The following is a 27,926-nucleotide window of genomic DNA, read 5'->3' as shown; positions in this document are numbered from 1 at the left end:
GGCAGATGAGAAACGCCTGAGGCAGGCCAATATGGTCCAGCTGCCAGAGTTGATAGGGGCGGGGCTGATGACAGCATCCTCCGCCGCACACCTGACTGACTCCATCAGATGCACACTTGATGATGATGGAGCTCTCTACGCTGCCGGGTTATTCTGCTGCCATTTCGCACGTCCACTGACACATGTTCTACAAATGACTTAATCATTTGTTTTACTTCAATTGTTTTTTTACCGGAGGTTTTCGTTTTTATGCGTGATCATTCAGTGGATGGTGTGTTCGCTTTGTTATTTAGGCTACTGTGAATGCTGAGTGGTCGGCTCGAGGTGGTATTTGTTTTCCTGGAGCAGCGAACAGGAGTGGACTGATGCTGCTGCGTCGCTGGCAGCCTGAACACCAGTAATGGGTGTCATCGACCCAAGGTTGCCAGTCGCGGTTCGTTCTTGGACCAGATTTTTGTTTTGCTTATGATAAATCATCTGCCCGATCCAGGTTTTATACATCTAGGCTGCAAGTTGCTACACTGAGCAGGTAAGATTTGGTTCATTCTTAGCTTATAGCCTTTTGGTTTCTGCAGCCTATTTGGCTGGCTAACAGACTAATAGAGGCTATTTCTGATCCATCCACCATGCGTAGTGCGTCATCTTGATTGTCCGTATCAGTTTCCTCTTGCTTGGATCCCGCAATTGTCCGCAGATCATGCAAGGCTAAAGAGTACTAGGAGTCCATTTTACTGTGCTTATATGTCAGAGACACCATGTCTCACTGTCCACAAAACATATTTCTGTTTTAGATTTATATGGGACTTATGTAAGCAATCCTAGTAGGCCTGTAGCATAAACCAAACACATAACATAGCACACACACACACACACACACACACACACACACACACACACACACACACCAGGCTTATGAAACATGCTAAACAGTGAAAGTGGCTAGTATCCATATGCCACACTGCTCTTTTTAGAGGAAGAGATTTATTCTCCCTTGACGTCTAATTCCAGACACTTACAAAACTATGTAAGACCAACCTCACACATTATGATTCACTTTTTTTTTGCTCAGTTTGCGTTTAAAAGGGGTGACATATTGAAAGAGGCAGTGACAGGAAGTCAAATCTGTATGGCAAGCAACACAGAAGCCATAGGCCTAGTTGTGAATGTAGAAAAGGCAAAAGTATCTTAAGAGAAATGAAATGGGAACTATGCCCATTTTCAACATTTCTACATGTTATTCCAGTTCTAAGACAGTCCAAAAACATTATCAAACATGAACAACTGTCTCCCATCATTTGGATGTAAAAAGAGTAAACAAAATCTCCAGTCTCCCATTCATTTTTAGGGAGCAGCTCCAGACTTTAGTCTTGCTTATCTATTCTGGGATAGGAAAAAAAAAATCCCTCTGGGTTGTTTGCGTTTCATTAAAGCAATCCCAACTGTCCAGGGTGGTGCTAAGCCCCAGATGCAGCAACAGTGCCCTTGCAAAATACATAGCGGAGATAGCGGAAGGGGAGGGACCCGCCGGATGTCAGGCTTAACCCAGCAAAGTACATCTGTTCAGCCAGACTACTTACAGTACTTCTCTTGTTTCTGACTTTGAGAGAGAAAGTATCTAATTTTCCAAATACTAATTGAACTTTCCTAGGCCATGGAAATAACATATTGAATTCATAATTCCCTGATAGTAGGTCCTTTTCTTTCTTTCTTTCTTTCTTTATTTGTCACTGAATTACTGCAAAACAGCTAATCAATTACAGGGTTTCATTTGATCATTGCTTTCTTCTCCTATGTTCCAGGCTTCAGTCAAGCGAACAAATGATCCAATCAATAGCCTCTGGACAGAGTCTGCCATAGGGAGGATATCAATAACACGCTAAAACACCTGACACACACACACACACACACACACACAAGCCATGGCGCTGGAGAACTCGGTCTTCCCCTCGTGCCCGGACTCTCTCTCGCTCCCTGTGGAGGAGAAGGTGGAAGGGGAAGAAGTCGAGGTGGCCACTGAGGCCACCGCCTCCACCGGAGTCTTCAACCTATTGGGGGAGCTGGGCCACGTCGTCACCACGGAGACAGCACCATCACCTCCACCCTTAGCCAAGGTGAACAGGTCCTTCCAGGCCAAGCTGGCTGAGCGGGAGGCCCAAGCCAATGAGCCCAGGAAGAAGACCCAGGGAACAGAGAAAGAGAGGGGACGATTCGGCTGGGGTGAGTCACTCTGCATGTAGTCTCTCATTGCCAGTCCTTCCTCCACAGCCCAGCGTAGGAAGGTCTGGCTAGTCCACACAACATTCCGGGATGAGAGAAAAACAAATCACAGTCGTCTTGGGCTGTGCTAAGTGCTGGACGGAGCAGCGGTGCCCCTGCAAAATAGCCTCGGGATGGAACTTGTTTTGGTGGAACATTTGTATGTTGTTTTAGTCGTGCAACGGAAAACTCAGATTGGACAGATAGTCTAGCTAGCTGTCTGGATTTACCCTGCAGAGATCTGAGGAGCAGTTAACCTTAGTTCTCATAAATCCAGAATGCAACACAAAGAACAATCCCGGAAGTGGAACGTCGTGGATATAGAGTACTCTTCATGTGACCTCCTGTCCTATTTAATGATGAAGAAAATGTTTCAAAAATGTTATGGCTGCTTTCTATTCACTTCATTCACGTCTGGAGAAAACTGAATGAAGGTTGCGATTACATCATTACTCGTCTTGCAATGCCAGACCTATCTCAAAAGCACTGTGGAGTAAGGTCTGGCAACATGAGCATACACTGCTGGATAGAAGAAAAAATGGTCTGTGTTGTTTGCGTTTCTTTGAACCAATTACAATCATCTTGGGCGGCGCTAAGCTCCAGACGCAGTGATGGTGGCTCTGCAAAATAGTCTTGGGAAGGAACTTGTTTTGGTGGAACATTTACACTCCGCTAAAGAAAAAGCTACATACAATATTAAATGAAGTTAACTGTTCACACAATACAGTAACGTGAGCTGTCTAAATTAGCTGGATACATGGTTAAACCTTATATGCTTTTACCAGTGTATCACCGTGTGTACTTTGTCCACAGCAATCCCACCAATCGGTCCCAAAACATCCCAGTTAGAGAATAAATGCCGTAAACATATTCTTTGTAAATCTTTACAATCATTCCCAAAAAAAACAAGCAGACCTGCCTTGTTACACGATCCAAATTTTCTAAAAAACTTGCCATTTTCAGCGTGTAACGTTGCTCAGAGGTATCTGTTGCTGCTCCTCAATGCGACCGGAGTTTAACGTAAACACAAAGAAAGCAGAAAGTGAGGGACAGTCGATCCAGACTACAGCATTACTGACCCCTATGGGTATATCAAATTAACGCTTTCATTCGAACTCTGGAGCAGTTCGTTTGTGGTGAGAACGTGATCCGTCCTCGAACCGCACCAACTATATGTACTCCGCAAGTCTGAGCTAATGTCTCCTGTAATCAGGTGTGTTTAGCAATCTGAGATGCAGAAGAGCATCAAACTGTAGCAGCTTGCAGTGTTTCTATTACAGAAATAGACTGTAGTCAAGCTTCCCGTCCGTCACTCGTATCTCCGTGGTCAAACCAGCTGCTGCTAAAATTGGAGACAGACGCCGGCAGAGCAGAGTGAAGTCTCGGTGACCAGAGCAGACGTAGTCACGTCTCTTGCGAAACAACGTCTGATAATTTTAATGAAATGAGCTGGTTTGACCACTAGACCAGAACACAGGACCTTCTTCCTGTATTTACTTTCTTGCTCCCGCCCCCAGACATATCCGACCAATAAGAGGGCTGGACGTTCTTGCCTGATTTGTAATAACTCATTTTGGTACGCTTGGATTTTTCCAGGTGTGAAACCAAACCAAACCAAACCGACCAAGGGCAAATTGCTCCAAGTTTACTACTCACCAACTGATTCGGACCAAAGCAAACGAACTACAGGTGTGAAAATAGAAAAAGGCAGAGACACTGACCTTTTGGGCTGAACTATTGCTCTAAACCTTAAGCAGCCTGGTTTCACAGAATTATGTGAAATGATCACGAACTGTTAACACCGCAGGTGGTGGCACGGAATGTGTGAAAATTCCGTGTGGTCACCACGGAAAAACAATGCCAATGTAAAGTCAATGAGAAGATGACGTAGCATTAGGAGCGACTACGATAGTATTATAAAAGCCCGAAAATCTGCGTAGGGAGGTTGGTTGGGGTGGTGGATGGGTCAAACACAGGACTTTCACCCAGGAGACCAGGGATTGTGTCCCGCGTGTCACGTTTTCTAAACCCAACCGTAACTGTCCCATTCTTCTTTCCTAAACACAACCGTCCCGTTGTTGTCCCGCGTCCCGTTATTGTTTTCCTAAACCCAACCGTTTATTGTTTTCCTAAACCCAACCATCCCGTTCTTCTTTTCCTAAACCCAACCGTCCCGTTGTTGTCCCGCGTGTCATGGAAACGTAAGCCCACCCACAACCTTTTCCTTAACTTAAGGGGCCCTGTTCATTTCACGGAATTCTTCCGTGGGCCCATCATGGAATCTTTTGCGATTCCGTGAAACTGCCACAGATTTTGAGTTAAGGGGCCATGTTCATTTCATGGAATTCTGTGAAATCAGGTTGACCTTAAGATATGACCAGTGTTGGGAGTAACGCGTTACAAAAGTAACGCAATTACAGTAATGTATTCCTTTTTGCTGTAACGCAGTAATATAACGCATTACTAATTAAATTTCGGTAATATTATACTCGTTACAATCTCAGTAACGCGAGTTACAACGCATTTTAACGCAACATTTAGTGGTGCATTGTTTTTTTTAAGAATTCACCAACACCGCGACACATTTCTTTAAAAAAAAAAGTCGTATTATTTTCCTGTCGCTGTATTCGATGGTTGAGATGACTGCAGAGACAAATACATTTGCGAGATGGATATTATTTTCAGGAGTTATTACGCTGCGTTGAAGTGAGCTGTCAGAATCAGAATCAGAAAGGGCTTTATTGCTAAGTACGTTGCACATACGAGGAATTTGTCATGGTGTTGTTGGAGCATGTCACACATACAAATATAAGAAGGATAAAAAAGATATAAACAATATAAGTATAAACATATACACACAGTACGTATTAATAACGATAAAATACATTTAAATAAATAGTAAAATAAGTTAAACAGTAGTGAAAAGGGACGCTACAGCAGAGTGGGTACAGTGGCATGAGGAGCCAGAGGTGGGGTGTGGAGAGAGTCAGGATGGATTCCGAGCCTATTTAGAAGGCTAGTGGCGGAGGGGAAAAAACTGTTTATGTGGCGTGAGGTTTTGGTCCTGATGGACCTCAGCCTCCTGCCAGAGGGGAGTGGCTCAAAGAGCTTGTGTCCGGGGTGGGAGGGGTCAGCCACAATCTTTCCAGCACGCTTCAGAGTCCTGGTGGCGTATAGGTCCTGGAGCGGCGGCAGATTGCAGCCAATCACCTTCTCAGCTGACCGAATGACACGCTGCAGCCTGCCCTTGTCCTTGGCAGTGGCAGCAGCGTACCAGATGGTGATGGAGGATGTGAGGATGGACTCAATGATAGCTGTGTAGAAGTGCACCATCATTGTCTTTGGCAGGTTGAATTTCTTCAGCTGCCGCAGGAAGTAAATCCTCTGTTGTGCTTTCTTGACGAGGGAGCTGATGTTCAGCTCCCACTTGAGGTCCTGGGAGATGGTAGTTCCCAGGAAGTGGAAAGACTCCACAGTGTCGATTGTGGAGCCACAGAGGGTGATGGGGGCAGGTGGGGCTGGGTTCTTTCTGAAGTCCACAACCATCTCCACTGTCTTTAGAGCGTTGAGCTCTAGGTTGTTTTGCCTGCACCAGGTCACCAGGTGGTCAGCCTCCCACCTGTAGGCGGACTCGTCTCCATCAGAGATGAGTCCGATGAGGGAGGTGTCGTCCGCAAACTTCAGAAGCTTGACGGACTGGTGACCGGAGGTGCAGCTGTTGGTGTACAGGGAGAAGAGCAGAGGAGAAAGAACGCAGCCCTGGGGGGATCCGGTGCTGATGGTCTGTGAGTCGGAGACGTGTTTCCCCAGCTTCACATGCTGCTTCCTGTCAGACAGGAAGTCAGTGATCCTGTGTGTATATTGTGAGAAGGGAGAGGTCCTGTTTCTGTTCCCGTGGTCAGAACCAGAGACAGTACGGACAGCATGTATGTCCCAACAGGTGACGGTACGTCAGCGGCTGACAGATATAAACATGTCGGGAATTAATGTTGAGGCTTGCTACACGTAAATATCATTGCATTTTTATCAGCCGTGGAGAGTAACTATGCCTGTAGTGTAATGGCTTTGAAAGACGACCAAAAACGCTTGTCTTTTACTGTGATCATTTACTGTTCAATATGTTACAGTTTTACAAACAAGAAAGTGAACAACTTGAGCCTGACGGACATGTTGCTTCTCAGTAAGCTAGCAAGAGTAGGCTACACAACAGACAACTTCCGTGTAGCCTACTTCAAAATAAAAGCACTTCCTGTGATGGTTCGCAGTAAAACTAAATTACTGTTAAATAAGGTTGTGTAGGCTACCTTTTCACAAATCAGCTGTAAATCAAGTACTGTAAACAATGTTAATAGTGAGTTTTAATCACACTATAATTGAACATTTCCTTTAGAGTGTTTTAACCTAAACAACATGAATTTCTTATTGAAGTGCTATAAACAAACATTTTACAACAATGCCGTACTTTTAATTGAGTATTTTCATTTTCTCCTACTTGCCTATTATACGTTTTACTTATCTATTTTGTATAGCTTTAGTTACTTTGCATATTTATATTAATTATACAAAATATGAATAATCTATGATGTATTGAAGTGGATAAAGAGGAGACTTTATTGATCCGGTGGTGAAATTCACAAGCTAGCTGCCAAATCAAACTTCCCCTGTTATTTTGGTGAAAGTAACTCAAAAGTAATGCAAAAGTAGTGTAACGCATTACAATTCAGAGACAGTAATATTGTAATATAACTAATTACACTCAAATTACAGTAACTAGTAATCTATAATGTATTACATTTTGGAAGTAACTTGCCCAACACTGGATATGACTCTTTAGGTTGCGTAGGATGCATACTGATTAATATCTGTTGTTGTCATCAGGGGTAAGAAACAGAATAGTTTTGCAACCTACATGTGTCATAATCTTAGTTGTGGCTGGGTACACCCACAATAAAAAGGCTCTCTACGAAGAAACAACATCATCAGTTCCCTTTTGGGATGTACAGTAACTAAAGTCCAATGTAGCTTTTCTTCTCCGAGTGTTTGATGATGTTGTCCTGTCGTACTTCATGTCCTCTCTTTTCCTCCCTTTTCCTCACCTGTCTGTTTTCATTTCTGCTATCTATCCCTTATTTACCAGGTTGACTTTCCTCTGAGCCACACTGCATCTCTCGAACTGATTTTTTTCCCCTTGCACCTCATCAAATCTCTCTATGTTCCTTGATTCAACCCGCATCCTCTGACTGCAGTCAAAGTTATATCTTTAAACAAAACCTTTCAGAAATGTAGAAAGGCAGCCTTGTATAATTGAAGTATGCTAAAGGGTTTGAATGGGTTTCCTGGAACATAAGTTTATGAAACTAAGACACCTGCGAAGACTCTTTAACTTAACCTTAACCTTGTTTAAAGCATAGAAAAGCACCAAAACTCATGTTGCACGTACATGCAAACTCAAACGTCTGTAACCACATTGTGATGCTTCCCCTCTCTCCCCGTCTCTTCCCCAGTCCGGACTCGGCGTAAGAGACAGCGCTATGTGGAGAAGAACGGCCGCTGCAACGTGCAGCACGGTAACATGCGGGAGACTTATCGCTTCCTGACTGACATCTTCACCACACTGGTGGACCTCAACTGGCGCTGCTCGCTCTTCGTCTTCGTCATGGCCTACGCTGGCACGTGGCTCTTCTTCGGGGCCATCTGGTACCTCATAGCCTACTGTAGGTAAGATCGTTAAGCAAAGAGGGTGGAAGACGTTTATTTATTTAGATCTCTTCGCAGGGCCGTAGTACTTTGAGTCCGGACATGGACTCAAGACGTTTTTCTATTGTCTCTGACTTGTCTTGGACTCGTTGGTATTTGGACTCTGACTTGTCTCGGACTTGACCATTGGACTCGCCAAATATTGTAGTTGGTCTCGACCAAGTCCAGCACTATATGCTTTTTTTTCAAGTAACTTCATCTTTCAAAACAAGTGATGAAGTGCGCTTGTTCAGAAAATTGTATTGGTTTAATTCAAAATCCATCTAGAACAGGACATTGATCCTTGGTATATGCCTGGCTGCATCATATACCTCAATCATCAGGCATCAATCATTTTCATTTCGGCCACAGACACAATGTCAGCGAGCACGTTGTACTATGAATTCTTCAGGACAATTAGTTCAAGAATAAGTTCAAGAATATGAACATGTCAGTTTTTTTAGTGACACCTGTGTTGCTTGTTATGTTACATTTTCCATCGGCAGTCCAGAATGTTCTTGTTACACCAGAATAAAAAGACCCAACATGTAAAATGTGAAGTTACACCTCAGCTTTATGTGACTTAAGTGAAATTATTATACTTAAAGTTAATATGTGTCCTAATTTGATCCTTTCTTTCTCAGTCTTAACTGTCTCATTTGGACTCGGTCTTGACTTGGACTCAAACCTTTTTGGACTCGGTCTTGACTCAGTCTCAACTAGTCCTGGTCTTGGACTTGTCGTGGACTTGACTCCAGCCCTTCGGTCCTGAGCCATAGTGGAGTCTGTAGATTTGTATTCTGCTTGAACACGACTGTTGCTAAATCCCAATGACAATGAGCAAGAAAAGCCCTATAGCTCAAAATGACTAACATATTTAATTGATTTTAAAAATCACTTTCAGACATTGTGGTAGCATTTGTAGTACGTAAGAACAATGCTTTCCTTATCTTTAGGCTCAGTGCTCCGCCTTGCTACCAATAGTTTGACATTTTGGGTAATGTGCTTATTCACTTTCTTGGCAAGAGTTGGTAAATAAATATGAAGCTACAGCCAGGTGATGGATAGCTTAGCTTTGTTTAGCCGATACAAAAACTATAGTGTAACATACAACATATAACATATTTGTGAGCTTCAAAAGGGCTGATAGGCAGATTTGTTTTTACCTTCGGACAGAGCCAGGCTAGCTGTTTACCCCTGTTTCCAGTCTTTGTGCTAAGCTAAGCATACCTAACCTTACATGCTAGATGGTTTGTTTCACACAACCATCTGGGAAGTTGTCATTGGAAACTGTTTGTAAAAGGGCACGTTCTTTTACAAACAGAAAAAAAAATAAAAAAAAAATACAGGTGGCAGGTGATTGGATGAACCATCTGTCTACCATGTCCACCATTGTTGTTTTGAATGAAGAGTGCGGCCATCACATACACCTAAACCACGCCTGTAGCTGCTGATTAGTTCAGTCGGCTGCTGTCCGAACACACACACATTACTTGAAGCCTGACAAGATGGATTTTTGTGTGATGTGTCATCCTGTGATTCTCGCGTGATCTTGTGATATTGCGAGAATGCAGCTGCCGTGCAAAGTAAAAGTCTCGCATTGCCAGACCTGTCTCCACAGCGCTGTGGAGTAAGGTCTGGCTACACCTCTGATGCATTCACAAATCACAATCGTCTTGGGCGGCGCTAAGCTCCGGACGCAGCGACAGTGGCTCTGCTAAATAGTCTCGGGAAGGAACTTGTTTTGGTGGAACATTTTTTATTTTATTTTATTTATTTATTTGTTTTATACTTTATTGAGCCCCAGGGGGGAAATTACATTGTTTTCACTCCGTTGTTAGAACACACTACACACAGGCCTGAAATAAACACACATGCTCAGGTCCTATACATGCACAAATGGAGAGATGTCAAAGTGAGTGGGTTGCGACTGCTGGACAGGCGACCCGAGCAGTTGGGTGCCTTGCTCAAGAGCACCTTGGCAGTGCCCAAGAGGTGAACTGGCATCTCTCCAGCCACTAGTCTACACTCTGTACTTTGGTCTGTAAAGGGACTTGAACCGGCGACCCTCCCGTTCCCAACCCAACTCCCCACGGACTGAGCAACTACCCCACAAAAGAAAATGCCACATACAATATTAAATGAAGTTAACTGTTCACACAATACAATAACGTGAGCTATTTAAATTAGCTGGATACATGGTTAAACGTCATAGGTTAAAGCTTGGTCAAAGCTATCTGTCTCCTGGCACTAGCTTTATACAACAGACTGATATAAGAGTGGTGTTACTCTACTCATCCAACTCTCGGCAAGAAAGTAATCATATTTCCCAAAATGTCCTGTAATGAAATCATCACGAGGCAGCACTACCTTTTTAATTGCTCGAGGATGGAGGATGATGCTGTGTGAGTGATCAGCATTGCAAGACATTTCTGCCAACGACGGCTAAAAAAATAAGGCCCATTTTTCAGCCAAAACAGATGACTGAGCAGTATTAATATTACAGTGTATTTCATCATGATCTACCTCTTCACTTGATGTGTCTTCCGGATCCACGCTCTAATTAGCTAACGTTTTCGTCTCGTAAAACTGTGACCTCTTGATATCAATTACAGGCCACCTGAAGCTGTGCCAGAAAGCTGTCGGTGTTATTGCAATTCCTTGGTCACCAACACAGGTCAATAAAAAGTTATATATCGTAAAAATGACTTAACACCACTTTCATCAATTAGCTCTCCCTCGCTGGCTGGAGCTGTGTTAATCAGGGACATTAGCCTGTGTAGCGAATCATTTGAAAGAAAATCTGCAGTCTCTGACTGTTAGTAAAGATGCTGTGTGGGATGATATATGATGGGAAAAGTCGGTGTTTGCAGCATCGAGAAAAAGCGACAACGTTAATGTCAGGTTAATCAATATGAGGGTTTACTTATTCATTATAAGAAATAGCTGAAAGGGGATTGTAAATATAAAGGGACAGACGAGTCGTCATGCATATATTTCTGCACCTCAGTTCTAAGAATATAAATCTTCTCGCCCTCTGTCTATTTTTCCCTCTTGACACCCACTTTGTCACCCTCCCCCCCTCTCTTTCTCACACTATTCTCCTTTCTTTCCTCCCCCAAAGGGGGGATCTGGACCATCTGGAGGATGAGACGTGGACACCGTGCGTCAACAACGTCAATGGCTTCATCTCGGCCTTCCTCTTCTCCATCGAGACGGAGACCACCATTGGCTACGGCCACCGCGTCATCACTGACCAGTGTCCAGTGGGCACCATGCTGCTGCTGCTGCAGGCCATCCTGGGCTCAATGGTCAACGCCTTCATGGTAAGCGCCGGGGCGAGACATGGGAAGATCATATTCAGAAATTGGTAGTCGGGCGCCTGGGTAGTTCACCTGGTAGAGCGTGCGCCCATATACAGAGGCTCAGTCCTCGACGCAGCGGCCGCGGGTTCGTTTACGACCTGTGGCCCTTTGCTGCATGTCATTCCCCCCTTCTCTCCCCTTTCATATCTAAGCTGTCCTGTCAAAGATAAAGGCCTACAAAATGCCACAAAAAACGTTGAGGAAGCCAAAAGACCAGGAATAACAAAAAAAAGGAACACTGAGACAAAGGGGTACACTCCACACACTAACACAATACAATGATCTGACAACAGACAAAGACAACAAAGAGACTAAATACACAAGGTAACGAGGTGAAACAAGGGACAGGTGATACGAGGGCTCAGAAACAGGTGAAACACATCAGGGTGGGGCAGACAATCACAAAGGCGGGAAAACACAAGGCAGGAAGTAAAACAAGACATGACCACGGATGTATTAAGAGAACTGGATACAGTGTTTGGCGGGAAGCCCCGTACATTCCAATGAGAGTGCTCAAAAGCGCATAAAGCAAACATGGAGCTTGGCTCTTCCGCGTTGACTGGCCCATGACGTCACGATGGACATGCGCACCAGCAACAGTTTGGTTGTGTTGTCATAGCAACCGGTAGCAACAAGCTCGTTCATGAGCTCCTCTCTTGTGTCTCTTACAAGTGGCGAACTCATGAACTCGCCGTTTTATTGTCTAAAATATTCATTCAATATTCACTAATGTTAAATTGTGTTTTCGTTGTTCCTGATCGTTTACATGCTTATCTAAATAAACGATGGATGTATTTAGACAACCAAGGAGATTTAATCATTATGTCGTGCTACTAGCTACTAGCTAGCGCTAGCTATTAAGGTTAGCCTGCAGTTTTGTGAACAGGGCTCATCCATGGCTTCATCCCTCATCTACGTTACAAGCTTTACAGCATACAGCCCTCGGATGTATCATAAGAGAGAACCAAGGCGATGTAATCACTAGCTATGTCTGTAGTAACGTTATGTAGGCATGTAGCTAATTATGGTATTATCGTTCTCTTAATACATCCATGCTAGCTGCCGCTAATAGCTACTAGCCGATAGCCCCGCCAGTTTGGGAAACGCTTCATACATGAAGTTACATCCACGTTACAGGCTTTACAGCATACATACATCCCTCGGGTGTATCATAAGATAATACCATGGACGTATTAATAGAACACATGGTGAATTACAACCATTAGCTATATCCATTATTACAGCTACAGGACCTCGGGAGAACAGTCCCGCGGGTCTGCTCGCATCCATTATGCGCGTTTGTCATAACTAGTTTAATAACTCTGGATTCGGCTACTAGTGAATGTTAAAATTTTTAAAAACGTGACGTTTTAAACAAGGACCCTTTAATTGTTCGGGCTGCTTAGTTGATGTACCCCAACAAAAAAATATCCGCTAAAATATAGACGTTTCTTTCGCCATGCAAAGTCTATGTGAAAAGTCTTTCTGGGCCATGGGGTGCAGTACCACCGTTATCCGCTAAGCCCATGGTGGCTTTTAGACATGGCGCTCTTCCTGGGGGCTTGGACATGACAAGGGAGAAAAACTAAATAAAAACAGGAAACTGAAACATACACAACCATGACACATATCTTCTTTAATGTATCTTTTTACGGTATTTGCATATAACTGATCCATATGTGTTTCATATAAAAATGTTCAGAACTACTTTCCGTTATAGTGAGGCCAAAAAAATTTCTAGAGCAATGTGTAAAGAGATAATTTGGCGCCAAAGCTGAAACGTTGATGTTGGCTTTTTGAAATTTCCTAAATCTCTTTTGAAAACAAACCTTAATTTATGATGTGTTGTACGAATAGTTTCGGTGTTTGAAATGAGTTTTCCAAAGTCTTAGTTTATATTTGATTAAATAAGTAAATAAATGTTTGAAATGAAATTTTGTAATATCGCTTTTTGAGTAGGAGTTTTGTCAAACATCGTTTGGATGCGCCGGAGCGTCTTTCGTCCTCAGAGATATAAAGAGGCCCTATTATGCTTTTTCAGATTTTTCCTATCTTTTAGTGTGTTATATAGTTTTTTGGTGTATGTAATAGATGTATAAAGTACAAAAAAACACATTTCACTCCAAATGGAGCTTTCTCGCCCACATTCCTGTTTGAAATTCCTCAATTAGTGACGTCACTGATTGAGAAAGCCAGCCCAGTTTTTCATACTATGCCTGCCGCATGGCTTGTTTGAATTTGGTTGACCAATCAGAGCAGACTGGGCTTTTCAGACAGAGGAGCTGCAGCAATGGGCAGTATGAGTAAAATTATGTGTTTTTTGAACATCAAAGCATGTAAACCTATTCTAGTAGACCCCAAGAGTACAAATATGGTGCTGAAAAGGAGTATAATAGGGGTTCTTTAATATTATTATTAAAGAAGATTATTGTGTTTATTTGAGAAAAACTAATGTTATTTCCTTTCCTGCATCATACACAGTATTCTGATTTAGAGTTGGAGAATTTCACCTACAGAGTAACTTCTTAATCAAATGTTTGAACATTTTGTTATGAAACCTAAAAATACAGGACATAATCATAGAAAAATATCCTTAACATACTGACACTGAATTACTGCTGACCTAGGTGAGGACTTCTAATACTTACTGTGTGTGCCGATCTTAGTCTAACACATAGTGACACGTAGAAAGAAAAAGAAAAAAGAAAAGAAGAAAGCATATCAAAGAAGGCTTTCAGATTCGTAGTCAAATGTTCAAATGATCTAATTCCATTTAGCCCCCCGCCCCTTTCTGAAAGGCACCTTAATAAGCTAAAGCAATTGTAAATACTGTTTGACCTGTGTCTGTTTGATTAGAAATATGCCTCCTGTTAGTTCAGCGGATTCACATCAAAAACTGAACACATCATTTTTTCTGGAGCCTAGAGATAAGAGTGTATGCATCAATACTATACAGACCAAATGACACTAATTCAGTGCAGATGCTTTGCTTCCTGAAAAAGAATATTTACTTTGAAAGTGCTGATGGAGCTTGAATTTTCCAACCAAGTAAGCACTCTTCTGATGAGGATGAATCCACACACACACACCGACGTCTGAGCAGAGTCATGTTTATGCATGTTTGCGAGCTGGAAACATGCCATATTAGCAAGTGGGCTGTTTTACTATGCGTATAAAAACAATATTGAGTTTGAGGTTAACTCATGTGTCAGTACTGTGTTTCAACATTGAAAACTGGAAATAGCCGGTTCTATTGAAAAAAAGAAGAAGCTTTGTTTTTAATTCAGCACTCACAATGAATGTTTACAGCTGTACAGTGTACATCAGTTTTAACTTTGAAAAACCAAAGATGTGATTCATTTTTCACATCTCTTCTTTCAGGTATCTTCCCACAGGCCCTGAAAACTGCAGTCATCAAGCCACTGTTAAAAGAGAACAATCTAGACACATCACTAATGAGCAATTATAGGCCGATATCAAACCTTCCATTTTTAAGTAAAATCATTGACGTGGAACAAAGGAAAGGATCCCTCATTTACAGAAATGCTGTAAATAAACGGTGATGCCATAGCAAAAGCAGAGTGCACAATTCTTTCCTTTGTTCCAAGTTGATGATATTTTCCAACGCACCTGCACAGATGAATTTTTGGATGTGCGAGTTGTTTCTTCAAAAAAGTAAAATCATTGAAAAAGGTTTTTTTTTCACAACTAAACCTTTTCTTGTCACTGAACAACAGTTTTGATGCCTTCCAGTCAGGATTTCGACCACACCACAGCACTGAGACGGCTCTTGTTAAAGTGTTTAATGACATCCACTTAAACAGTATTTAGTATTACTTGATCTCAGTGCTGCATTTGACACAGTAGATCATAACATATTACTATTTCAATTTCAATTTTATTTAGAGTGTCAAATCACAACAGGAGTTATCTCAGGACACTTTACAGATAGATTAGGTCTAGACCACACTCTATAATTTACAGAGACCCAACAAATTCACTAGACAGATTGGAAAACTGAATTGGATTCTCTGGCATAGTACTAAACGGATTAAAATCCTACTTAAAGAATAGGGAACAAATTAAGCTGCCTTGCTTTTTTAAAAACCCTCTGCTTTCCCAGTTATTGCAAATATTTGAGCCTTTAGCACTCATTCTGTCTGCAGAGTCTGTCTCACCTCTCGCTCCTCTCTGTCCAGGTCGGCTGTATGTTTGTGAAGATTTCGCAGCCCAACAAACGGGCCGAGACGCTGGTGTTCTCCAAACACGCCGTCATCTCTCTGAGAGATGACAAGCTGTGTCTGATGTTCAGGGTGGGCGACCTGCGGAGCTCCCACATTGTCGGGGCCAACATGAGGGCTAAGCTCATCAAGTCTAAACAGACCCAGGAGGGTGAGGCTACCACATAGGACATTAGTTAGATAGCATTGGTACACATTGTACTCCCTACCAAAACTACAGCATCCAGAGGTGGGGCGCATCATAAAATTAATCATTATTCCCCTCTACTCTTTAGAAGATATTGGCAATCCTTTATAAAAAACATCATTAATAAATGGAAAATTGATAGTTAAACTTTAGTTAATTGTTATTTTCTGTTAACAGACAATGAAATGATGATTTTAAATGTTTACTAATTATTAGTATGGTTATAATGTATGTTATTTTATCATTAGTTTAGTGTTGTATCAAATAATTAGTTTATAAATGATTAAATAAATATGTAATACTTTGTAAATGGTAATTGTTTTGTAAACCATCTATGTTGGATGGCAATCATAAAGTAGCAACTAATGCTTATAATAATCTGTCAAAGGTGCAATATGTAACACTGACATCTAGTGTTTAAAATAGTTACTGCAGTACAAATTCAAAATACTGGAGAGAGTCGTCTCCCCCGCCCCCTCCTCCCCAGACTCAAAGTTCATGGGAGGTTGCCAGGCTGAGACCGCAGCATCCGTAGTCTCACTTTGCCAGACCCTCCTCCAAAGCGTGCTGAAGGAGCATCCACAACAATGTTGCTAGACGCTTGTCTCACATAGCCAGACATTACTTCCCAGCGCAGCGGAGTAGCTAACGTTAGATGCTGGCTATATTGACAGTCATAGAAGCCCATGCTCACATGGAGCTCTAAAAATAACACTACCTTGCCGTCCTCTCCACCCGACGGACAGACACACTTCCTCGGCTTAGAATTACGGTAGGAACCGCTAAAAATATCACTACCTTGCCGTCCTCTCCACCCGACTGAACGCACTTTATTGGCTTAAAATTACGGCAACAATCGCTAAACACACTGCAAACTCACGGTCCTCTCCGATTTTCAGCCCCCCTCTTGGCTTAAAATAACTCACCGTTGGCTATGGCCACTGAACAGGCTACACGTTGTAAACAGCCGTGGCCCGCTTGCCTGGTCCTCCGGTAATGTTAGCAGTTAGCAGGGTTAGCGTGGTGGCGTTAGCCAGGACCAGTCGGGATCACGTTACTGGCTGTGTCTCAATTGTTTTTGTGAGTAACCAACTCGGGTACTCCAGCTGTATAATTCAATGTGAGTACACGAATGTTGAAGTGACGTAAAATGCCCGTCCCTTGTAGCCGTGATAAATTAGCCTGAAGCTAATGCTTACCTGTTCAGGAGGAAATTAGTCAACTCGGCGTCCTTTTGGGCTCTTAGCTGTCTCCATCTTTCAAATACATCTCCAATATTTACCCGGGGTTTGATATGTCTCTGGTCACGCAACTGTTAGAAGTTAGTTTTTGTTTAGGTCGGGTAGAATTTATCTCTGTTGATCCTGTTTGTTTGTTTGCTGCTCATGGCTGTACTAACGTTACAGCTGTAGCACACTGGGTTAACGTTTTTACAGGTATATCTGGCAACCCGGCCTGGCTGTCAAAATGGGCAGTTGATAACAACACACAGGCCAAAACACAAACAGAAATTCCGTCACGGAACGGAAATTTCAAAAGGAGAAAATACTGGCATTAGTATTGTTGTAGCATTGTGAGTAGCATTTTGTCAGAAAAGATAGTATTTCAACTTAGCATGTTTCCTTTATATCTGATGATGCATTGGGGTCATTTTTGGATTTATTACAGTAAATACATTACATATTGGACCTTTAACTATCAATTTACCATTTAACGGTTGTTATAAAGCGTTACCAAGATTTTGTATTCAACTGCCTTTAGATAATCCAGAATTATAGCCTATAGCAGCCTATGGTTATGCTCAAGGGTGTAACTTTGGATTCAACATTGGGGGGGTTGAGATCTCCAACTATCTAGGGAGGTCCCGGGACATGTCTGAATCTTTTTCAAAAAACTCGAAAAAATGGCGGGAAAAGCGTCAAAAACTTTGAGGAAAAAAAGGCGACAAACTTTTCCAAAAAACTCTTGAAAAAGGCAACAAAAACGTTAAATTTCCCCCCCCCCAAAAAAACCTTGACAAAGTCGACAAAAACTTTAAAAAAAATTGACCGAAAAAGGCGACAAAAAATCCTGAAATAATGGTCCAAAAAAAACTTGAAAAAGTCAACAAAAACGTAAAAAAAGGGGGAAAAAACGTCCAAAATAGCAATAAAAAACTTAAAGGACAAAAACTTCTGAAAAAGCCCAGTTGTGATTATTGTAAATTAAGCTTATGGTTTTGCCGTCACCCAATCAGGAGGATCTTGATTTATTTATGAAGAAGAGCCTCCGATCTGAACTTTTTCCTCACCTCCCATGTGATTGTCTCCTCTAGGTGAGTTCATCCCTCTGGACCAGACAGACATAAGCGTGGGCTTTGAGACAGGCGATGACCGTCTCTTCCTGGTCTCTCCGCTGGTCATCTCCCACGAGATCGACGTCCATTCTCCCTTCTGGGATATGTCGCAGGCCCAGCTGGAGAAAGAGGACTTTGAGATTGTGGTCATCCTGGAGGGAATGGTGGAGGCAACCGGTGAGGAGAATTACTCACCGAGAGAACGCAAACATCATCCTCCAATCATCCATCTGTCCCTGCTAAATCATTTTGTCTAACCTTTAAAGCTTTAGGGTATAACTTTTTGATATTATTGAACGTCCGTTACATTCAAGCCATTGCCAAATGAGTTGCTACAAAGAGATTGTGTCGTCCGGTGACTCGCACAGGAAATCGAGTGAAGATAATTCCATCATGTTTTTTTAATCTTCCATGTCCTTCTTGGCTACTAGCAACTGCATAGAGGAGGGGTGGGGGTGGTGCGCGGTCACAGGAGGCTTGTATCATATGGACGCGCTGACAGTTTTGTTGTCATTACTTAGAATTCCTCATGGGGGAGACATTAACTACGCACTATAGCTTTAAAGTAGAGCTGGGCAATATGGAAAAAATCTAATATCACGATATTTTTGACCAAATACATCGATATCAATATTGCGCCGATATTGTAGGGTTGACTATTGGTGCTTTCACAAAATATTACACCATGAGGGTTTTGATAAATAATCATCAGTAATGTGGATTTAATGATTAAGTGGGTAAAGGCAAATAACAGAACAGCTAGAGCAGTCTGGTAAGTTCAGAAAATTGCATCACTTTACTGTAATGCAGCCTTTAAAACCAGGAAAAGACAACACTTGTGTCATATCACGATATTACCATATCCAAGATTTAAGATGATATCTAGCCTCATATACCAGTATCGATATAATATCGATAATTGCCCAGCCCTACTTTAGAGCCAGTTAGGTCAACTTGCAGGCCATCTTAAAACTCTGTCAGTTGTGTGCACAAGACAGATAAAATAATCAACATAAAAATGACAGATAAGATTATATGTTCCTATGTTTGCACATAGTATGAAAATGTGCAATCACTGTGCAGTGAAGGAATACTGGAAATAGTGATAAATGTAGCCTATTGAGTTACAAACCATATAAATAATCTCAAATAAGAATAATTTATTACTAAGGGTTTTATATGATTTGTTGTAGTTTTAAAATGTTAAACATGTTATAAAATATAACAACTTAACAGCATTGTTTTGTATGGGAAATAATACCTTGCAATTTAATTTGACTGTAAAGTTCTAATGGTCTCTATGTTGTTAATGCATGTTTGGCTGCAACAAGTATTGAGCATTAAGAAAATGAATATTGTAGATGTATAGAACTCTCTGGTATTACAGTAATGCCATCACTGTTTTACAGAAAGCAAACCCTGTCCAAGGCTGTCCATTAGAAAATGAAAGTCCCCTTCCAGGATGTCTGAGTTTAGATATGCAATTTATTGTTTTAGCTCTCCATCTCTACTCCTTTCGGGAAGCTGTTAGAGCTTGTGATGTTGTGATTACAAAAGAAAGATATATATATATATATATATATATATATTTAGATATAAGTGAATGTGTTATATAACAGGAAACAAAACCAGAGAGTAAGTGATCTTCAGAGGGATGTTTTTGTGTTCGTATACTGCATGTTCTCATCACTTAACTATGAGGCACTGACAGCTTATGGACTAACTCACTGTTAGTCACACTTTCCTCTAGACTCGCTTCTGAAGCTCAAAACACCCCCCAGCCTCAAGAGCTCTTTTTTAACCAAATTTATAAATAAAAAAACTTGAAGAGGTCTGGGTTCATGGTATATTGAGTTTAAAAATCAAACAGAGTCTGGCAGTAACAAATAGTAAGTTACCTGTACCGAGGAAGGATTGAAATGGGCCCTTGTTCATCTCTTTTTCTTTATATTGTCTTATGTTAGATTCATTCTAACAGGATAATACAGCATACTCAACTGTTTCACACTGTTTGGCAGGAATTCATTGTATCAGAGCTATTCATGATGCGTCTTCCATGAGGTAAAGGTGGCCTCTCTGCCTACTCCAAATATTGATTCCCTTTGTCAGAGTGCTGTTGAGAGTTACAAAGAAGTACTTGAAAGTCATAACTCGGCTGCAGAGAATATTCATATAAAGACAGTAATTTTTAGGTTTTAGGTGTTTTGCTTTAAATTTCTGCTTAGATGTTTGCCCAGTTATTTCCCTCTTTTGTATCACCAGGGTCTTAACAATTATTGGGAGTGAATCTATGTACTCATCAGTGTGCTTGTGTTTGAGTGTGCAGGGATGACGTGCCAGGCGAGGAGCTCCTATCTAGCCGAGGAAGTGTTGTGGGGTCACAGGTTTAGTCCCATGATGTCGCTGGCGGAGGGCTTCTTTGACATTGACTATGGAGCCTTTCATCACACGTTTGAGGTAACGTCTATGGAAGACTAGTCTCGCATTGCCAGACCTTCCTTCACAGCGCTGGGGAGGAGGGTCTGGCTAGTCCACACAGCATTCTGGGATGGGAGAAAAACGTGCTCTGGTTTATTGGCATTTCTTTAAACCAATCACAATCGTCTTGGGCGGTGCTAAGCGGAGCCCCAGTGCCTCCGCAAAATTGTCTCAGGAAGGAACTTGTTTTGATGGAACATGTGTACGTTCAAAAGTAGTTTTAGTCGTGCAACAGAAAACTCAGATTGGACAGATAGTCTAGCTAGCTGTCTGGATTTACCCTGCAGAGATCTGAGGAGCAGTTAACCATAGTCCTCATAAATCCACCAGAGTTAAGAATGCCAAAACACAAAGAAAGTGTAAGGTTAACAGACATCCAGCCGAAAATGAGGGACATTAACAAACCCGAAAATGAAACGTCGAAATAGACTAATGGAAGACCAACCACAGGCTAATACAGGAGTGTTTGATTTGGTGACCTGGGTGAGCTGTCTCATATGAAATAGGGATCAAATCATGTGTAAACCAAAGAGGTCAACTTGTGTGATGAGCCTTTTTAAAAAAAAAAGTAAAATCAAAACGTTTTGGGCTTCTTCCACTGCCTTTAAACAATTTATCGGAAGAGGCAAACAAACCAATTCTTCCACCGACCACCAACTACAAGTGTTTGAGTAGGAAACCTGGAACAACTCATGCTGTTATCCCTATTCCTGTCTCCACCTACATGTATAACCAACAGCTAAATTCTCATGCTTGTTCTCTTGGGGTTGTTGAAAGGCATGCTGGGAAATGCAGGAACTCTAACTGAAGTATTTCATGTTTATTTTGGTTGGTACAAGTACATATCATGGACCAAGGACATACACCAAAGCCTGTCCCTAGAAGAGCTTTCATACAAATGCACACAGGAAAACACATACACAACAACGCAGAGCACCAACAGTAACACAATAACAACATGCTAAAAATGGAATAAAAAGCACCTGATCACGCAGGACTTTATGTTTGACCTCTCTTTAGAACCGCTTCAACCTGAGCTTTCACATATTGATCCCCAAAGTAGGTTTTACTCAGAGTTGTAGAAATACACGAGGCAGGTGGAGGAGAAAAGAGAATACTTATAAAGTAAGTTACATTTAAATACATAGGTTATGACATTTTGGGAAATACATTTATTTGTTTTCTTGCTGAGACTTAGGTGAGAGAATTGATGCCACGCTCCTATTTGTCTGTTAAAGCATAACTCTCGCCAAAATGCATCCTAGGGTCTTTTTGTGAATGTACCCGAGTCAAACTTTAGTTTAAAAGCATAATTAGGACGGAAGCGCCACTTTTAAGATTTACCGTATCTTCGTTTTTCGGTCAAATGGCCTTTTGAATGCGAGTGCTAGGGGCACTTCTATGATAGCATCAAAATCAACATTTTTAAAACACTAAGAAGGCTCGACACAACTTGAAACTTTGCTTGAAGTATCACCAGGGGCTCTACACATGAACTCGAGCAATGAGAACATTGTTTGTGTACACAGAGTTTACTAAAAAGAAAGGTTTTGAAAGACTTACTTTAGCAGTTGTTGTTTCTGGGCGCTACCATCTCCGAATGCAACGTAACAGGGAGGAGAGTAAAGATGGAAAGCTCCTAAAGCTTAGTTCCATATAAATGCACGGATAATTCGTTGTTTTGTCGTTAGTGAAAAACAAAATTGACCTTGTAGTTGAAAAAGGAGCCTCATATAAGAATGACATTTTCTCTTATGGAGTCCGTTCATTCGCATTCGGAGATCGATTCTTTTTGACTGGCGAGATGGTAGCGCCCAGAAACAACAACAACTACTAAAGTAAGTCATTCAAAACCTTTCTTTTTAGTAAACTCTGTGTACACAAACAATGTTCTCAATGCTCGAGTTCATGTGTAGAGCACCTGGTGATACTTCGAGCAAAGTTTCATGTTGTGTCGAGCCATCTTACTCTGGATTTCCACTAAATTCAGAACGTCTGCGGACCAGCTCCGCTGCGTGTCGGCTGCATGCTCCGCCGTCCGTCAATACCCACTAGGTCCGGATTTGTTGCGGCATGGCTGCCATGACTGACAGCTGTAGTCACGAGTACCAACAAGATCTCACAAGAGAATTCACGTAGAATAGAACCACAAAACCAACAACGGTTTGTTTCCATCCAGAGGAGTAGAGGGGAAACAACTCTGTGCTGTGTTTTCAAGGTGTAGTGCAGGAAAATATGATCCGCCGTTAGCACGGTGTATTTTATTTTGAAAATTAACCGGATGTTTTATTTTGTTTCTGTGCTCGACTTCCTGTCCCGCATCTGAATTGTGCTGAATTGCTGCGGAGCTCTCCGGCGTCTGGCAAAAATAGAAGCTCTGGGTTTCTGCTCCGGAGGGCTGCGGACCGCCGGAGATGGGACGCAGTCAGTGGAAATACACACATTGACTTTAATGGAAACCTATTGACTCTGCCGCCGTTCCGCAGCCGTTCCGCAACCGGTGGAAATTGGGGGTTAGTGTTTTAAAAATAGCAATTTTGATATCATAGTAGTGCCCCTATCACTCCCATTTAAAAGGCCATTTGACCGAAAAACGAAGATACGGTAAATCTTAAAAGTGGCGCTTCTGTCCTAATTATGCTTTTAAACTAAAGTTTGACTCGGGTACATTCACAAAAAGACCATAGGTTGCATTTTGGCGAAAGTTACGCTTTAAGGTCGTGACACACCAACCAGACGGCCAACCCTCGGCAGAAAAGATGAAGGCCGACGGCCCCTCGGACGGACGACGGCACAGAACACACCAAACAGACTCGAGTCACTGACCTCGCCAGACTGTCCGACGGCCGATTATCGGCTTGGTGTGTCTCGGCCTTTAAATATCAAGCTACCTTGGGCGCCCGGATAGCTCAGTTGGTAGAGCGGGCGCCCATATATAGAGGTTTACTCCTCAATGCAGCGGGCCCGGGTTCGACTCTGACCTGCAGCCCCTTTGCTGAATGTCATTCCCCCCTCTCTCTCCCCTTTCATGTCTTCTGCTGTCCTATCAAAATAAAGGCTGAAAATGCCCAAAAAATAATAAATAAATATCAAGCTACCACCAACAGCTGGTTAGCGTAGCTTAGCTTAGCCTAACGATTGGAAACAGGGACAAACAGCTAGCCTGGCTCTGTCCGAAGGTAAAAAAAATCCACGAAGTCAAAGTCGGAAACACTCCTGGAACGCATTCAACTCGGTTGTGAAGTCATTCCCAGCTCCAGCTTCCGAGGTAAATGGAACGCACTATTACTGTACAGTCATGAGGGTGGTATCAATCTACTCATCTAACTCAAGAAAGCAAATATTTAATAATAACTATTTCCCAAAATGTAGAACTATTTATTCAACCAAAATGTTCATGTACATGTTCAATTTTATTCACAAAAATTAAAAGAAAAGTACATAGTGCATACATCAAGACATAATGCAGATATGTGAAATGGGACACCCTGGTAAGCTATTTGAAGCTTGTGTATAGGGGGACAGACACTAGCAAATAATACACATTATAAATACTATCATATTGTTTGGATAAAAAAGGAAACATGTATTATACAATATAATTTACAACCTACAATAAGAAGAAACCCGAACTACCCTAACCCTACCTAAGTGGTCCCAAGACATTAAGACATTAACACTTGTTTAGAAATATAACGCTGTGGCTTCTTCTTGCCATCTTGGTAATGACTATATCTTTATCAAGTGGACATGTGAACTGAGAGTATATTGATTTGACCATAGATATAAAACAATCTACAAACAAACAAGTTGTACATATACATAGATATATTGTGTTATATCTATGGATTTGACGAAGTCTCATGTTTCCCCTCCCCCCAAGGTGGTCTCGCCCTCCTGCTCAGCACGCGAGCTGTCATTGGCTGCGGCCAGACTTGACGCTCACCTCTATTGGTCCATCTCCAGCAGGCTGGACGAAGAGCCCACCCTGACCAACCAGGCGGCCAAGCAGCCGGACAGCGGCTCGGCTGACAGCAAAGGAGGGGAGCCCACCTTCATCGTGGGAGAGATGACGGACATCCAGGAGCAGACAGGACTGGGCGAGCTGAATGGCAGCGTCGCCACCGACCAATCCGAATCAGAGGCCTAGAACACAGAATGTTCACAGAGACCTTCAGTATGTCGCCCCCTCACCACAATAAGTTTGCAAATCTTTTCTTTTTAGGGCAAATGAGTAGTTTAATTAGGCCCAGTTCAGAGTTTATTTCTGGAGATTTTTCTGTCTTTTATCTCTATGTTGATCTTTGTTACACGTGTACTGTATGTGTGCTATCTTGTAGCATTGTCTCGTTAGCTCACCCTTGCCTATATCTACATTTAAATGACAACACCAGGCTTCAGGTGGGGTCAACAATAATAAATTATAATATATATATATATATATATATATATATATATATATATATATATTCTGTGGACCAAGGCAGAATGTTGCAAAAAGATGACAAGGTGGTTGTTTGTGCAGCATCACGTGTGTGAATTGTTCACATTTAAAATAGATACTGTGCATAGCGCTTTATTTTTACCTGCGCATGAATATCACTAGATGATACTGAAGTATAGACTGAAATTGTAGAAACCTCAAATTTATTTAGATGCGAAGATTGTTATGAGAGTTATTGAAAATCATGCAGGCGTTAACAGAGTGGGAAGGTAACACCCAGTATATTTATATAGAAACTTCATTTGGCTACAGACCATCATGCGGTGCTAGAAAAATGTCTGAAATATATATTTGGCTGACAAACGATTATAAAAGTGGCCAGTGGACAACAAAGCCAACCCTCTCTCACTCCCAACTCCTCAAATACAGACGCAAAAATCACCCTTTAGCATCTGTGTGAGACGCACCGGGCAGAGCCGCAGCTTGACCGCAGCTCGACCGCAGCTCGACCGCAGCTCGACCACAGCTCGAATATGGCGCTGTAAGACGACGTAGTGTGAAGAGCACAGGACTTTCACCGAAGAGACTGAGGTTCATGTCCCGTTCCTGTCCCGCTTAACACTGAAACGTACAATTTGTAACTCCACCCACGATCTTTCCATAAACCTAACTGTCCCATTCTTGTGCCGCATGTCAGTTAAACGTACATTTTTTAAATGACGCCAAATTGGACCCGACCCAGAGCGTCAAAAAGTGACGGCAAGAGTCCAGATCAAGCGTGAATTAGTTGAAAGCCCCACTGTGTCTGACTTGAGACGCTAAAGGAGACTTTTTGCGTCAGTAACAAATGCCAAAAGCACCTGACCAAGCGTCACTTTTTGATGTGCTGGGAGTGAGAATGTGTTTCCTGGCCTGGGTGTAAAGGATTTCTTATCTTCTGTAGGCACAGAGTATTATGTTTGTTTGTTTGTTTGTTTGTTAAAGAGTAAATTCACACCCGGCTGAGAAGCAGTGTTTTGCTGCCCTCTCTAGTTAAAAGTTTCTGGCATGTTTAAACCCTCTGAACACACCCCCAACAGTGATGTCACTGGTTCCGTAAGTACACCTGTACATCACTGCAGCAAGGTGATCAGTAAAACCGCTAAAAATGAGATTTAAGTTACTTTTCAACACCAGTGTGAATTAGCATTAACATACATAACATTCCTAACTGCACTCTCACATAATGGTGACTAGGGTATCTATCTAAAACCTTTAACATAGAGACAGGTTAACACTTGAGTGTGTCCGTGGCTTCGTTTCACATACCACGTGTGTAGCACAAGGATTATCTATGTTTCCTTCCCAGCCAAGTAGAAATGAAAAGCACAAAGTGTCCTGCTCAGTTCAGCCCAGAGTCCTGCTTCTGCTGCTGTGTATACTGTATATGTGGCCATTTTTACTTGATGTTTTTACTATGTAATATAACACATCTATTAGAATTAATAAACTGCAGTATATTCCGGAACAACTGTCTCAGATTGTGTGATATTCTGTGGAGGGGCTACATACTTAAAAAGCATGCTACATGTGCATACTGTGAATACTAAAGAGCTGAATGAGATGCATGTTTGATAAAGAAAACTCGTACAAATCAAATATGTGATCTGACAGACATTAATGTAGCCATAACAATGAAATAATATGATATATAATCAATCACAAGGGCCATTTTTCTAATGGTGACAGAGTATTTTGACATTTGAGGTATTGCTATTTTTACTGAAGTAAAACACCAGAATACTTCTTACATCATTGTATAAAATACATAAAAAATAGGAACTTAGTTGTAGTTCTGTTTTTGTCTGGAATGAGACAAACAGGTGGAGTATGGAGAGTTTACCTAATTTTATTTGTGTTGTTCAAAATGATTATTACTGACTCATAAATGAAGAGAGACTGAGAGTGAACCTATTAGGTTTATTAGGTTATATATTTAAAAGCTGAACATGACAAGTAACTAGTAGCTGTGGCTGTAAAATGCATTTACTGGGGTACAATATTTAACTCTTATTTTAGTGAAGTACCCTTTGCTGTTTACCTTTTTATTTTAATTATAAATAATCTCCTTTTCCACCTTCCTAAATCTGAAAAATATGTAACCCTGTTTACGTGAACATATGGGTTTTAGCTCACAAGCCCAACAGAACATTTATAAGAGAATAAGAATGTGTACACATGCTGGCAGTTACATTACTAACAAATGTACATGTACTGAGATACAAAAAGTATTCCCATTGGTGGCTTTGTATGTTTGTCTTTCCTGCCCAATTGTATCACCAAAATTGTCATGGGTGGTCTGTTTGTTTTTATCCCTTTTTATTAAATTAAATGTATTACAATTTGTATTATTATAATTTTGTAGCATTTTCATATCTTTTTTTTATCCCGTTTATTTAATAACTTATGTAGCTATTAGTTTATCTTTTTCTATTATTTTCTATATATATATATATATATATATATATATATATATATATATATATATATAAAATATATATATATATATATTTTTTTTTTTTTAAAGGGAAATTATGTATACTTGTTGTGCTGTATTATGTACCCCAACTGTGATCCCAATAAAAAATGTAAATAAAAAACATAGTGAAGTACAAGTATAAAGTAGCATAACATGTAAAATAGTCAAGTAAAATAGAAGTACTTCAGAATTAAACTTAAATACAGTAGCCTACTTAAGTGAATGTGTACTTAGTTACTTTCCACCACTGGTTTTAGCAACGTTTATGATTTATCTCTTGACGTATCAGTGTGATGAAAGTGTGACAATTTGCTCAGCCACAAGCTGAAGTTGGCTTAGTGTATTCAAACAACCCTTTTCTGTCCT

The 27,926-nt window shown here is 41.4% G+C and overlaps 1 protein-coding gene across 1 annotated transcript; it reads left to right on the top strand.

Moving 5' to 3' along the window:
* The first annotated feature begins 46 nt into the window (after positions 1–46).
* kcnj9 (potassium inwardly rectifying channel subfamily J member 9) lies at positions 47–25,036 on the top strand. Its single transcript, XM_031286161.2, has 8 exons — positions 47–529; positions 1,800–2,217; positions 7,761–7,974; positions 11,117–11,318; positions 15,557–15,749; positions 18,100–18,297; positions 20,447–20,577; positions 24,482–25,036. Exons 2-8 carry the CDS (start codon positions 1,920–1,922, stop codon positions 24,746–24,748), a joined length of 1,503 nt encoding a protein of 500 aa, XP_031142021.1. The 5' UTR covers positions 47–529; positions 1,800–1,919; the 3' UTR covers positions 24,749–25,036.
* The last annotated feature ends 2,890 nt before the right edge of the window (positions 25,037–27,926 follow it).

The sequence above is a fragment of the Sander lucioperca genome, chromosome 9, assembly GCF_008315115.2.
Source record: "Sander lucioperca isolate FBNREF2018 chromosome 9, SLUC_FBN_1.2, whole genome shotgun sequence".
Classification (NCBI taxonomy): domain Eukaryota; kingdom Metazoa; phylum Chordata; class Actinopteri; order Perciformes; family Percidae; genus Sander; species Sander lucioperca.
This window is presented reverse-complemented; position numbering and strand designations above follow the sequence as displayed.